Consider the following 13,578-nt stretch of genomic DNA (forward strand, 5'->3'; position numbering starts at 1 on the left):
ACTGTAACGCTTATGGTGGATTTTATCAACCATGTGCTTGGACATTAATACTTCTTATTTTCTATGCACTAGCTTTCACATATACCTTTCCCCAGATACCCCGTTGTTTACTAATGTTGTATTCTTTGTACCATTGTTATTCACTTTTGTTCTTCACTCTCATTGAGAACAAGGTTCATTATATGAATGTCCTCTTTAAAAGAGTATTTTTTTTTGTACTGAGCTGAAGGACTTAGTTTTTGTATGCATTTCTGTGGCATTTACAACTCCAAAGTGTGATTTTTTTTCAAAAGTGTTCAGCTGTGGCCTGGTACATGTTGAAAATGAAAGAAAACAGAATGGAAGCAGTGCAGAACCGATGTTAAACATGTTTGAAAATGTCACATTTATATTTCTTCTAAGTTGTTTGTGTTAAGATATTGAGTGGGCTATAAAAGTATGCATAAAATCAAAGCAGACTGTTCCTGGTCTCCCGCAAATGATTTATGGTATTGATAGAGGAGAGGAAGAAATGTTTTCCTGTCTGTTCAGCAGCCATGTTGGCTCCATTTTGCAATGCATGAGGCTTTATTTGTTTTGCTCATCAGACCATCCATCTACAAGATATAATTTGAAATTTTCTGTAACTGTTGTTCTTAACTCCTTTGAGAGAGTCCACCCTTTGGATAAATGGAAAACTAGCTGTAGAGTGCAAAATGCTTTGACTCCATGAAATATGGTGGGAAGGGAATAGAAACGTGAATTGTCAAAAAACACAGACTGAGGTTTCTAAAAAAAATTCCAAGAGTTTTACAAGACAATGAAAAGTTGTTGATAATTGAAACGGTGCTGTAGAAGTCTCTTTTGGCTAAATCTCTTAAAAGATTAAGCTATAAAAAAAGTCAGATAACCAATCCACAGACAATGCAAAATAAAGATCCAAGTAGGAACACAGAACTGACTTGCTCAGTTTCAGAAAGAAAATCCCCAGGAGTTTAGTATTAAGGTTTATTAGCAAAGTTAGTAAGTCTGTTGCTTTTGTGGTTTGATATGATGTTGTAGTTTGAGATGTGCAAGAACAGTACCTGGAGATTTGGAGATATATTCCAATTTACTGAGAATAACAGAATTCACAGTGTATGGCATATAACTTCAGAGTTTAACTCCATGAAGCATCATGCCTATTTACAGTATTTTGTTGTTTGTTTCAAGATACAAATTCCTTTATTAATTTTATAGCATTTCTTTCCATCTAAGGAAACCAAATAATGCTAGAAGATGTTTAAAGATCTTTCCTACATTTGTCCTCTTTCTGACTACATTATACACTGTATGCAATTGTATACAATAATCCCAAACTGCACAATTTCCTTGTTTCCCTCAGAGAGCAGCTGATTTCTGAGAACCCACAGCTCCAGCTGGCGATCACTGAGGTCAGAAACACTCAGGAACTCTCTAAAGTAAAGTCTCACTGTTTCCACATAGACACCTAAAGTAGTATCATACCTCACCAGCTAAAGACAAGTTGGCAACAGCTATAGCTTGTGTTACCATGCTAATGGCACAGCCCCGCTCCTGCTGCTGTTGGGAGGCTGGTGCTAAACCTTTTGTTCTGCAAGGAAGTGTGGCTCTCAGGTGTCTGAAGATGGTGTGGATAGATTGCAGCAGGGCACACAACAGGAATTTCCCCTAGAAAAAAAGAAGGCTCATTGAAACTACAATATAGTTTTACAAAAAGACAACTTTAAGAGACCTGGAGTGTTCTAAAGGAAGTTTATTTGCAAATGGTAAATACTTGTAGTTTCTTTTTAAACTGATATTTTAAGTTAGTTTTGAAAATCAAAAATTTTAACTTTTCAAATTTGGAGATTTCTGTTTTAAATATGAAAATATTTTCCTTCACTTTTAAAATTGTTTCTTTCTCATTTCATAACTTTAAATAATTTTTGAACTTTGGAAAAGTTGGTTAGTTTAATTTTGTACCTTTAGCAAAGGTAAAGAAATATGGAAAACTGAAATTCTGAAACAAAGGATCTCTCCAAGTTGTAAAAAATATTTTAGTTTGAACAGTTTGAACCAAATGGAAGAGCTTCAGTATTTTGGTTTTCCATTTTTTAATCAGCTCTCTTCTAACAAGATAAGTTGATGGAACTCTCATTCCAAATAGCTGAGTAGATGGAAAGGGAAAAAAAATACTAATTCCTCATGTAATTGGGAATGTGCTTTTTATGTTGAGTGAAGCTGGAGAATAACTGCAGGATCTTGGTAGATGGCAACAGGTTGATGTCTCTGGAAATGGAGGGTCAGCTGAGTTCTGACAAATGGTGGCTGACAGGTGGGATGAAGCTGAGGGAAGGGATGGTAGGGAAAACTTCAGAAGTGTCTTCTGTACTTTTGGACAATGGGACGTAGCCCTGATGTGTTGCTGTTAGGGCAGCTGTGAAATAACTGAGCTGTGGGCAGAAGTGGAGGGACCTACAGTTTGGCTGATACCTGAAATATTTGAAGAAATGCTTGAATATATGCATCCTTGTTCAGACAGTAAGGCAGATCTCAAGTTTTTTGTGCCTTGAAATTTGTTGTGCCCAGAATGTCCTAGGAAGCATTCTTAATACCACTACAATGAAAAGCGTAGATCTTCTGCTTCCTCTTCTAGGTATTTTGGCAATGTTGTGTACTATTTCAGTTTTTCCCATGTATACTTCAGCCTATCTCAAATGTCTTTGTATGGTCTTAAATATGCAGCAAGCTCAAAGTAAAATGTCTGTGTATTCAGACATATTTTGGAGCAATTGCTGTGTTGGATTTTGTGTATTTATCTCTATAGGTAGATAGTTTGAGTAGAGTTTTGATTTGGTTTTAAAGTCCTTGTATGTAAAAACTGGAGTTCTTACCTGATCGTATTCCTTGGCCAAGACATTTATAATTCAGTACATAATTTACAGTCTTCAGTGACAGGCTTTTTGGAGAGACAGAGGAACTATAAATGCTTTTGAGGTGAATCAGCAGTTTTGTTACATAAAGGTTTCAAAATTACAGTATTTTAGGTACATATTCACATCAGAAGCTAAGTTTATATATTTATGTATTTAGCTTGACAAATATAAGAACTCCTAGAAACTACTTTAAAATGAAAGAGGATGTGCTTCTAGTGTTTGCTGGGTTGAATCTCACGTGTTTCAGGCTATGCTACGGTACTTGTTCAGTCAGTTTAGCTGCCACAATGCCTCTCTACTATTCAGGAACACCTTTCTCTGCCTATTCAGTTTCCCATGTTTTTCTTTGCCTTTGCATTAGTCTGTGTACGTCTTTTCTTCTGTGGAGGTTACAGTAACACTCCAGAGGTGGCTAACAGGATTTCCCAAGAAGTAAACCATCTCACATAACTAGGAAATACTTTTTCCATTAGTAATTATTCTTCTCAAATACATATTTTATTGAAAAAAATTATGTGCAGCCATGGTGAACTATTGTGTGTTATAATTTACCAAGGTGTTTGAATAATGTTATCTGTATTCTGTGCAGTTTATTTTATGGTATTTTTGGTCCACATTGCTTTTTAAGGGGAGTATCTTTAACTTTTGTTGCACTTACCGTTTTATTATTTACTTTGGTTCCTGAATTTGTCTTGTTTTTATTTTTTATTTTATTTTTACTTTTCCCCACTGGTTTGTTTTTCTTTTTTTCTGTTAATGTCACTTTGAATAAGTCAATATTCTTTGTGTGTTGGTGCTCTGTGCTTCATTACTGCATTCTGGCTACTTCCAGTGCTGCATGAAAAGCATAACTTGGAATGCTTTGGCTATAGCTAGGTTTAGAGACTGACAACATGGCTAGAAGAACGTATAAATGCATACAGGTATAAAATCACAATATTTAATTTTTGTACTGGTAGAAATTCTAACATAAGAGGATTTTTACTTGTAAAATTAACTATTTCATTGTACAGCTGAACCACAGAACAGTTTAAGTAGATTTTCCATGCATATTCAAATTATAAATTAATAAAAATGCAAGTATATAAATTATAGTTGAATTATCTGTAGCATATTAACAGCAGATATTGTGCATTGGAAAGGACATAATATGTCAGCATATGGGGGCATGAGGTTGAGTATGAGAAATGCTCCCCTTCCCAATTTTCCTTTTCTTTTCCCTTTTCCCTTCTCTTTCTGTCTCAAGGCAAGTAAATTGACGTTGCTCCAAAGCCCAAACCTGCAAAGTCCTAGGTATTGCACACAGCATGCTTATAGCCCTCCATTTCCAAGGCAGAATATGGCCAGTGAGGGTCTTTGGCACAAGGTGGGATACATTCTGTCCCTTTTAGGATTGTGATATTCTGGAGTATCTGTATTTCCGTAGTGATACAGGGCAGAAGCAAGCCGAAGATCTGCTTTTGTTGTGCGTGAGTAGGTGATATTCTGGCACTTACTTTGGGCTCTGAGGAACTGCCTGTGCATTGGGGGCAGCGTGCAGCTGCTGCACCTCGCCAAGCACGGGGGCACATCAGACAAAACCGTGATTCAGACTGTCAAATTGTCTTATATATCCTCGTACTTTGGTTTGAGAACAGATTACTTCACACGTTTTAAGGAACAGATTTCTCCAGCATCTGTGCATGCCAAGTAAGCAAGGAGGGTGGCAGAACCATCATCACTGCCTTATCTCCATATTCTGGGTACAGTCCTTATGGAAGGGAATATCGAGCAGTAGCCTCTTCCCACCACTTTGAAACAGACTGATAGTCTCAGGAAAACCTAGCAGGAGGGAAAGGAGGTTCAGCACTGTTGGATTGCTGTGGTTGTTTTGACCTAACCCCATGCTCCTGCTCACCAGCTCTCTGAGGTATCTATCTGTTCCCGTTCCTGTCCATCCCCCACGCTCTGTACCCTGTCTGTGCCACGCCATTAGCTATTGCCCTACGCCAAAGACAGACAGTGCTTGCAGCTCGGAGATAGAGCAGGAACCTGGGAGAGTTGCCTGTAGTAGTGTAGCCTTCATGTAGCCACTAGGATCCACAAGGATATCTATGGTCTGAAGTGTTATATCACACAGAAGAGGGTTATAATTGGGTCCGTGTGTGCTGTGCAGCTGTTTGTTAAATGTCCTAGGTCCCATTTCATGCCAGGGTCTTCTGTATATACCATATGCCATTTCTGTCATGATTGCTAGAGAATTGAAATACACTGATTGCCAATTCCACCCTGTAAAGCTATTATGAGATAGCACTAACTTTCTTTTCATCATGTTAAAAGTATCTAGGAGGGCTTTTTTTATAGCAATGCCACCTAAGTTACAGAACAGGGAAAACCTTTTACTTTACTTGCTTTACTCTAGAAGGCAACCAAAGCTGTCAATGTGTGCTCTGTACTCATTTCTGTGTCTGAATATGCATCTACAGTCTTTCTGAAAGATATGTTCAAGCTCAATTTATATTTTCTACCCATTTTTAAATCACAGTTTGCTGACCTGCTCCTTTTGTTGATGTTATTTCTAAATCTATTGTAAATATTACCTGTAGACCTGTAAAGTGAAATCCTTGCTCCTGGGGAATCAGTGGGAAAAATCCTGCTGACTTCCCTTAGGTCAGAATTTCAGTCACAGGGGTTTGATGTGATCTGGTAATAGATTGCAGATTTAATTTATGCATTGCATTAAAATACTTTGTTTTAGATAAATATGTCCTTGGTGTAAAGCTGTGTTTAAAGTAATAGTTGTGTGTCTTTGTTTTTACTTTTGGTCTTTTAGTTTCCAGCGTGTTGTCCTTTTTGGTTTTGTTTTATTGCTTTTTCTTTAATTTTGCTTACCAGAGCCAAAGCCTTAGTAGAAGAACAACGCCTTTTGTTCCTAGGGTTCAGGTAAAGACTTCGTCTGCCTGACAGAAACTAAAGTTGTGTTTTTTCTTTTGTTTGTTATGGAAAATGCACAGTAGGAAAACGTTACATTATAGTCCGTTTTCCCATATTTTTAGTGTGTTGCTTTAAGCCATATTAACAAGTTTCATGTCATCTTGTGAGCAGCTTGTAAAGTTCTGCATGGAGGTTAAAATACTAAATTACAATTTAAAGAGACAACTAGTTTTTGTTTTGCCATTTGCACAGTATTAAACTCACACAGGTTTCAACAGTCATGATGGGTATGTATCCCACATACAAAATGTGTGTACTGTTCAAGCAATAAATAATTTTATGCTGTTGATGTTCAAGGCCATTATATAAAGATTGATGTCTCTTTAAATCATTCATTATCATTACTTAACACATCCTTTTTTTGCATTTTCCAAGTAATAGTAGCGCCTTGAGTGGAAGACAGGCAAATAAATTTGTACCTTTGAAACAAATTTCTTGCGTATGAAACTCGGTTCTTACATTTTAAAAACACATCAAAATAACCCAAACTCTGTTAAGTAAAAAATGAGCTCTTCCTTTGTGTTACTGAATTTATTTAGCCTTTATATTCTACTTAGGTACAAGTTGTTTGCCTTTTTTCATTAGGAAACTCCGAAGGTATTGTAGATTAATGCAAAAGTAGGTTTTACTAATATGTTACAATGCTTATCTTGCTTTGCTGCATGTTTTTCAGTTTTGTGTATTTAGAATATGATCTGCTTTTCTTACAAAATACCTTATAATGGAGATGTTAATCTTTTGTGTGGGAGCTGTATAAATGTTCCTCATGTTTGCTCAAGGAAAAATGTAAAGGACTGGATCTAAATGATGAGGATGAGATGATAAAATCTCATTTTTAAAAGGAAAAAAAATTCATATAAGTTTATAAAAAGAATTCTAAGTAAGACTGCAGGAAGTGGTTTGGTTATGACTCAGACTTTAATAAAACACATATTTTTTCACAATATATTATTTCCCTAAAGTTACCCTTACAAATGCATAAATACAGATTCAAAAAAAAATATATAAGAAAAAATTTTGAGATTTAAAACCTGATGTCTTAACAGTACTGTTTTGTTAATGGTACTTTGTGCTGCTGACATAAACTGCTTTTCTATTAAAAATTTAAAATGTCCTTTATCATGATGGAGAAAGTTGGCTTCTGCTTGTGGTAATGAAACCAAAGGGGGTACGAAGCCACTCACAAATTGTTAAGTAGTTCTTAGAGGTAAATGTTGTACATAACACAAGTAGCCTTTTAATATTTATATTCTTTTTATATATGTGCAAAATCAATTAAGAAATAATATGACAACTGAGTGTTCAATTTAAAAAGGAAACAAATGCCTGAAACCTGCATATTTCATGAAATATTGTAAAGTCGAAGTGACATGTAGTAGTCCTTCATTTAAATCCCATTATAAACAGAAATAGACATAAAAATTGCCAGTTCTACATAGACTAATACCTTCTAATGGGAAAAAAACACACACACACACACACATACACACACAAAACAAACAAACAAACAAACAAAAAAAACACAGAAGAAAATAATTTACGTTGACCAAAGGATTCTGGTAGTAGTTTAAGAAAATAAAACAAGTTTAGTGCTTGATGGAGAATATCCAGCAAGAGGTTTAAGTGTATTATTAGACTTACTCTTTAACCTCTGGTTGATGGGATTGCATATGGTATTGGAGATTCAAACTATCTCCAACTCCAATTTTGTTTCTGCACAATGTCTGTGGAGTCAGTGTGGGCCTCTCACCTAAGAGGTTTTTACAGAGCTCAGTCCTGGTCGAAGCCAGATGTGTTTATTAGAAGAGCTCCAAGGAGCTCCCAAGGAACTTGAGCTTACAACCTTGGCAACATCTTTAGGACTAGGCTGAAACAAAAAGTCCCCCATCTGCCAATGTCTCGTAGGGACAGTAGGTAGTTTAAGATGGATTAATTTAATATGTGTTTACAATGCAGGTTGCAGGGAAGAACTGAAATTCTCCAGTGATCTATCTTTAAGCAAGCTGGCTTGGGTATTAGAAGCAGTCCAGTAGCAGTGCAGGACTCTGGTTACTTTTTGGCATGAGCAATTAACTAACACAGAGCTCTGAGCTGTTGTTTGTGGATGCCAAGAGGTATGCATTACACTGTGGGCTGTGGTATAGCTACGTCTGTAGAATTCCCTACAAGAATGAGGATCTCCAAACGTTTCTGTTTATACCAATTTGTTTCACTGCTTTTAACAGGAAATGCACATCATTATTCTTGCTCTTATCTTCTCTACTTGTTAGTTTGAAACTGATCCTGGTGATACATGACCCAGATTCTGGCACAAGTTCCTCCTCCACACTTCTGTCCATGTCATTCAACTCATTTTCTCTCTCTTTTATCACTGGATGATTTTAAAAATATCCTTCTTGTTTTATTGGAAAGAAAAATATGCAATTTCATTTTTCCCTACTATTCACCCTTATCCCGAACTTTTGCTACATATACAGCACTTGGAAGGGTGCATATTTATTACTTGAACTTTTAGAATCATTTTAACATAACAGAAGTTTTCTTACTTACAGAATGATGTTATACAATATCTTCACAGAAGAACTGTTCTTAAATGTGTTTTCATGCTGTATCTCTTGTTCACTTTGTGGAGCCTCCTTTTGAGCCAGTTGCCATTAAACCAATGTTTTTTCCTAACTTCAAAAACTTCAGACATCACTTTTGCTTTACTACAGCACATCAGTATGTTTGATCATGTACAAAAATGTATGCACACATCTATTTAGCATTATTGAAATCAAAATGGAGCCACTAAAAAAAAATCTGTGGTATATCTACATCAGGGCAGCTTAAATACCTCCATAATTTTCCGGTATTCAGATCCTAGAAGCTCTTTATTTAACAGCCTTTTCATGCATTTGTTCCAGCATATAGGACAGCAACCTAAAGACAGCAATGATCATTTGATTTAGCAACTCTGAGTATTCAGCATTTGGTAAAGGTAGATTCAAGAACAACCAAAGCTCACCTAACTTACACCAGAGATTTTATCACCTCAGGGCAATTCCTTTATCTACACGTTTATTCCAATATATATATATATATTTAAATAAATAGAGGCATTTTTTCTTCAAATGCAAGGAGATTCTTCAAATCCTGCTGGTGTATCTCTTATCTTAGAATAATTCAAAAAGGAAAGAAAATATTATACTAATAAACAGCTATGTAGGTTACATAAAAAAATTGTAATGAACAACACAAAACCAAAAATGGCTGGCCAGCTGTCTCACAAACCTTGTGAAGTTGGAGACGTCACTTGGCTGGGGTGGTCCTTAATACATAGTTACCTCTTTTCCAGAACTCTGAGCTCGTTCAGTATTCAGAATAAAAATGTTCCTAGTTAAGGCAAGATCTAAAGGAAGAATGGTGAAATGTAGTAAACTGATACTTTGTGCTTACTTTATGGAGCTTAATTAATACTAGCTTAAGGTGAAGGAAAACTGAGTACCTCAATACCTGCAATGGGGGATCCAGCCCAAATAAAGAACACCTATCCTCATTAACTCTGTGTGAAACTTAGGCTACTCCAGAACTTCCAGTTTTTAGAATGCATCACCACGCTTTTATATATAAAGCCTTTTATATACTGTTTTATGTGCAGGAGACATTCCAGAAACTGGACATCTATGTTTTACATTGTAGAGAGTGAACTTGTCTCTTAGAGAGGTGCTTGTATCATCAAGCTATTGCACATCCTTTTCTTTTCCGGAGTGCGAAGTCTTACCTGAAGCTGAGACATTGTGTGGCCAGAAGCCCCCAAGTGTGTGGTGATAGCAAAGAAAGCATAATTTTAGTGTAGCAGGTTCCAGACCCGCCATCCGGAATGTGTATTGACCTTGTATTGTACCCTATTGGATAAAAAACAGGAAGAATTCTGTGAAGCTGGGGCCAGACCTTCAGCTCTGTCCCCCCGCTGTGCTGCCCCTGATGAGTATCTTTATTGCCTGGCTGTAGAAGAGTTCTTGTTTGTTCTGCTCTGCACATCAGGTATTCCCACCTGGAAGCCCATCTCAAGGAGTTCAGCAGGTACATCACTCTATGGATGACAGACTGTCCAACAATTTCAGGATTTATTGAGTTCAGATACCTGTTTGCCAGAATGTAGGTCATAACAGAAATCTGGTCAAGAATTAGGTGCACGTCTGTCTATGGAAGAAAAGTATGTGAGCATGTGTGTAGCTAATGAAACTTCCAGAACATCAACACTAAGGAGAAAAATCTTTAGAAAGCCATCAGATGGGATCTCTTTCTGACTAAATATATTTTAATTGCTTAAATCCTAAATTACCCAGGTAGACAAAGTTGTGTTCAAGACATTTCCTACAGATGTTAGCCTCCACACTATCATCAGCCATCGTGATTGTATTATGGTGTATTTTATGTGTTGTAAATTTGGCCTTCGCTTTCCCCCATTTAGATCAGGATTGTACCTGTCGCAGTTTATTAGATGTTTTTTTTTTTTTTTTGAGTTACCTCCTTTTAAATACGTGTTTCCTACCTCCATGAAAAACTGCTGGTGCAGGGGGGACTTAAAGATTCTGCTCCATTTGTCAGCTGCTGACGTCTTTCAGTGCTGAGCATCACAACAGCTGTGCATTCTTGTGGGTCTTTCACCCTGTGGCCAATGTTCTTCACTTTGTGGTGTTAGGAATCTGCATATTACTCAACACAGATTATGAAGGAAAAAAATAATTTCCTTATCAGCTTTCCTGTTACACATATAGTATCCCATGTTTATTTCACTACATAAAGGTGTAGTAGGTGTAGTAGGATTGTTCTGTATTAATCCATTAAAAATTGAGAATTTATCATCAAAATCTGAGATCAGCTTCTCAGATTTTTCAGTGACTTTTCCAGACTTGTCAGTAACTGTCTAGATGTAATACACACCTCAGACGTCAATTCAAACTCTTTGTAGTACTTCAGATCAGGCTCTGAAGTCTCAGGCCAGGCTCCCAGGGACTGAAGAACATGCAATCTGTAAATACGTTCTGAATGTTTTAAGTGATCCACCCTCCAATACAGAAGACCTCAGGGAAAGAGGAAGGGATGGAAACCTGTCCTCTCTTAGATGACCTTTCTTTCCTTGGGCGTAGAAAAGACAAACTACTTGTAGGAAAATACCATCCATCTGGATATTGTGTCATAAAATAAATGCATAGGAGAGAGAGAATTAGCTCAGTCCTATTCCCAAACCAATTTTCCATGTTCAGTATGCTATTCTAACTCCTCATTTCTCTTTTTTCCTTTACAAGTTCCTGTCCTGACTGTGTCAGGTTTTCCTTCATCACAGTATATCTGTGCAATGTATTCTGTGCCAGTTATGGCCTGGCTGGTTCTTTTGTCACCTCATTCCATTTCTCTCACCCGATCTGGTTTTGCCCCTCTTCTTCTGACATCAGTGGCTCCGTTATTCTTGTGCTTCACCAAAAAATATCCAGTCTACTTCATTTTCCTAGACATTCTAAAGCAGATTCTTATTTATCCCCTCTTCCTTCTTCTAACCCCGTGAGAATTAAATCCCATCCTCCCCTCCGTGGGGCTCTTCATCCATTCTCTCACTCTTGGTTTCTTCTCTTCTTCTCTTTGCATTCAAATCAAATGACTTCTTGGGTTACAAGACCTGTGCTGTGTATTCGGTGTTAGCAATGTGAACACAGGAGAAAGAAGCTTTTGGTTGAAATTCTGCCTTCTGACCTGGCCAGTAACAAGCCAAAATACAGAGAATCACAGGGACATTATGACTGTTATCTACAGGTTTTTCCAAATTTTGTTAGAGTATTAATAGAAGAGCAGAAGCTATGTGTCAATGGAAATTTTGAGTTCCTAGGGCAAAACACAAATTTCTCAAAGAAATAGTGTCAGATGATTTAACATTACCCTTAGGCTCCTTCTCCAAACCATTTTGGCCAAAGTCTTATTGCAAAAGTCCAGTCAAACAACTATGGGAAAGAAGTATTTAGCCTGAATAAGAATGAGTAATTCTGGTTGTATTTTGAGTACCCAGGTGTGGATTATCTTAACTTCACCAAGTTTGTGATACTGTCTGGATCACAAATGCATTGCATTTTGCTTAATTGAGGATAATTTTTCTCCCAAAGTAGATGACAAAATTGTTTTCAGTGCAGCTCCGCTTCATTAAAGCTTCTCTTTGGGTTCATATTGTTGGTGCAAAGCTTTCTATTTGCTATCTGTAGTTGGATGAGATAACTAATAGTCCAGATAATTTTCAGTTTAGATAAACACTGACAAATCCCCTAATGGAGGAACAGCATCTAGAGCTCTGTTGAATGAAATTTATCAGGGATAATTTATCTCACACAGTTTTCTGCTTCAGTAGTCACAGAGCCCTTTAACTGTCGGTACCAGAAAAGAAACCTACAGACCAGTATCAAGGCCCATAGCATGATAACAGAGGATAGGTGTCCCCTGTTCTTTAACATCCAAACACTGCTGGTTGGTAGCTATTGGGTTTTAAGATTGTAATGGAGTAGGAAGAAGTACCCTCCCACCACTGAATGCGTTGGTGTGTGTAAGTGTCATCTCACTTACTGCAGCAAGTAGGCCTGGCAGAAAGCTAAACCAGCCTCACGTTGGTTGGTCTTGAGAATTGTATCAAGACCTTTCTTGAAGTGGCTGAAGTGCTGAAGATGAGGAGCTCTGACAGCAGATGGAGACCGTGTCTCTGAAATGATGTGAGATGGGCTCCACAGAAATTACACCTACCCCTTGTGATGTTTACCTCAGCTGGGGTATATTCATGCCTAAACGTGCATGGCCTTGTTAAGTGTGGAGCGAGGCATTACCCTCACCAATTCCTGTAAGTTCAGGTAGGGACAGTGTTTCCTTTAAATGTCCTAGTTTGCCCTCTCTCTCAAGCAAGTTGCCCATGAAGAGCAGGGCCTCCTGTCAGGTGTAGTTAATGATATCACAGTGGTACCACCATGTAACAACTCCCTGGCTATTTGAAAAGCTCTGTTTTGTCCTACCTGCCCCATTTCCCCTGCCACAGTTAGTGTTCTAAAGCAGGTGTATCATCTCCTTGAATACTGTATTTGCAGCTATGCTATTCAAACAGGAATAGCTAAATTGCAGAATCTAATGAGTTTAGTAAAAATGTTTGCCAGGAGAAGTCTAGGACCAATTAATAATAATTTATCCAGATGAGTAATGGTAGTTTTTGCCTTGTTGTTGCTGGGTAGGACTGGAAAGAGAGTTGTTTTACTGAAACTCCCTCTCTTCGGATTTCTGGAGGGCTTACTTGATTTCAGCATGAACCTCTACATCTTGAAAAACATTTAGAGATTTTAAATATTTATGGTCTTATTCCATAGTCTTTCCAGCACAACAGGACATGAAACATTCATTCTCTGTGCGTAAACTACGTAGAAATGTATACATATGAATACCATACATCAGTAATGAAAATAATACAATACCACTGCCAAGAGACAATAATCCTAACCTTAGCACCACGTGAAAAAGCAATTAGTATGAAATAATGTACTTATGGTACAGGGTTTTAAAAATGAGTAACTCCTGGTACTTACTGAAGCTATTATAGTTTTAATTTGTTTTTATGCTTTATTACAAATACAGAGTAGAACACAAAATTTTGTGTTTAAGTAACTGATATAAATAGAAGCTAATG

The 13,578-nt window shown here is 37.2% G+C and overlaps 1 protein-coding gene across 22 annotated transcripts in view; it reads left to right on the plus strand.

The window, feature by feature from the left end:
• The window catches only part of RIMS2 (regulating synaptic membrane exocytosis 2), a 457,720-nt gene that overhangs the window by 252,246 nt on the left and 191,896 nt on the right, over positions 1 to 13,578 (plus strand). For 7 of the 22 annotated variants that reach the window (XM_035316481.1, XM_035316485.1, XM_035316482.1 and 4 more), the window contains one exon: positions 5,790 to 5,837. The exons of the other annotated variants lie outside the window; for them this stretch is intronic. In XM_035316481.1, coding sequence (XP_035172372.1) covers positions 5,790 to 5,837 — 48 coding nt within the window. The remainder of the gene's footprint in view (positions 1 to 5,789; positions 5,838 to 13,578) is intronic. 22 annotated transcript variants of the gene reach the window in all.

This window comes from Oxyura jamaicensis, chromosome 2, assembly GCF_011077185.1.
Source record: "Oxyura jamaicensis isolate SHBP4307 breed ruddy duck chromosome 2, BPBGC_Ojam_1.0, whole genome shotgun sequence".
Taxonomy (NCBI): Eukaryota; Metazoa; Chordata; class Aves; order Anseriformes; family Anatidae; genus Oxyura; species Oxyura jamaicensis.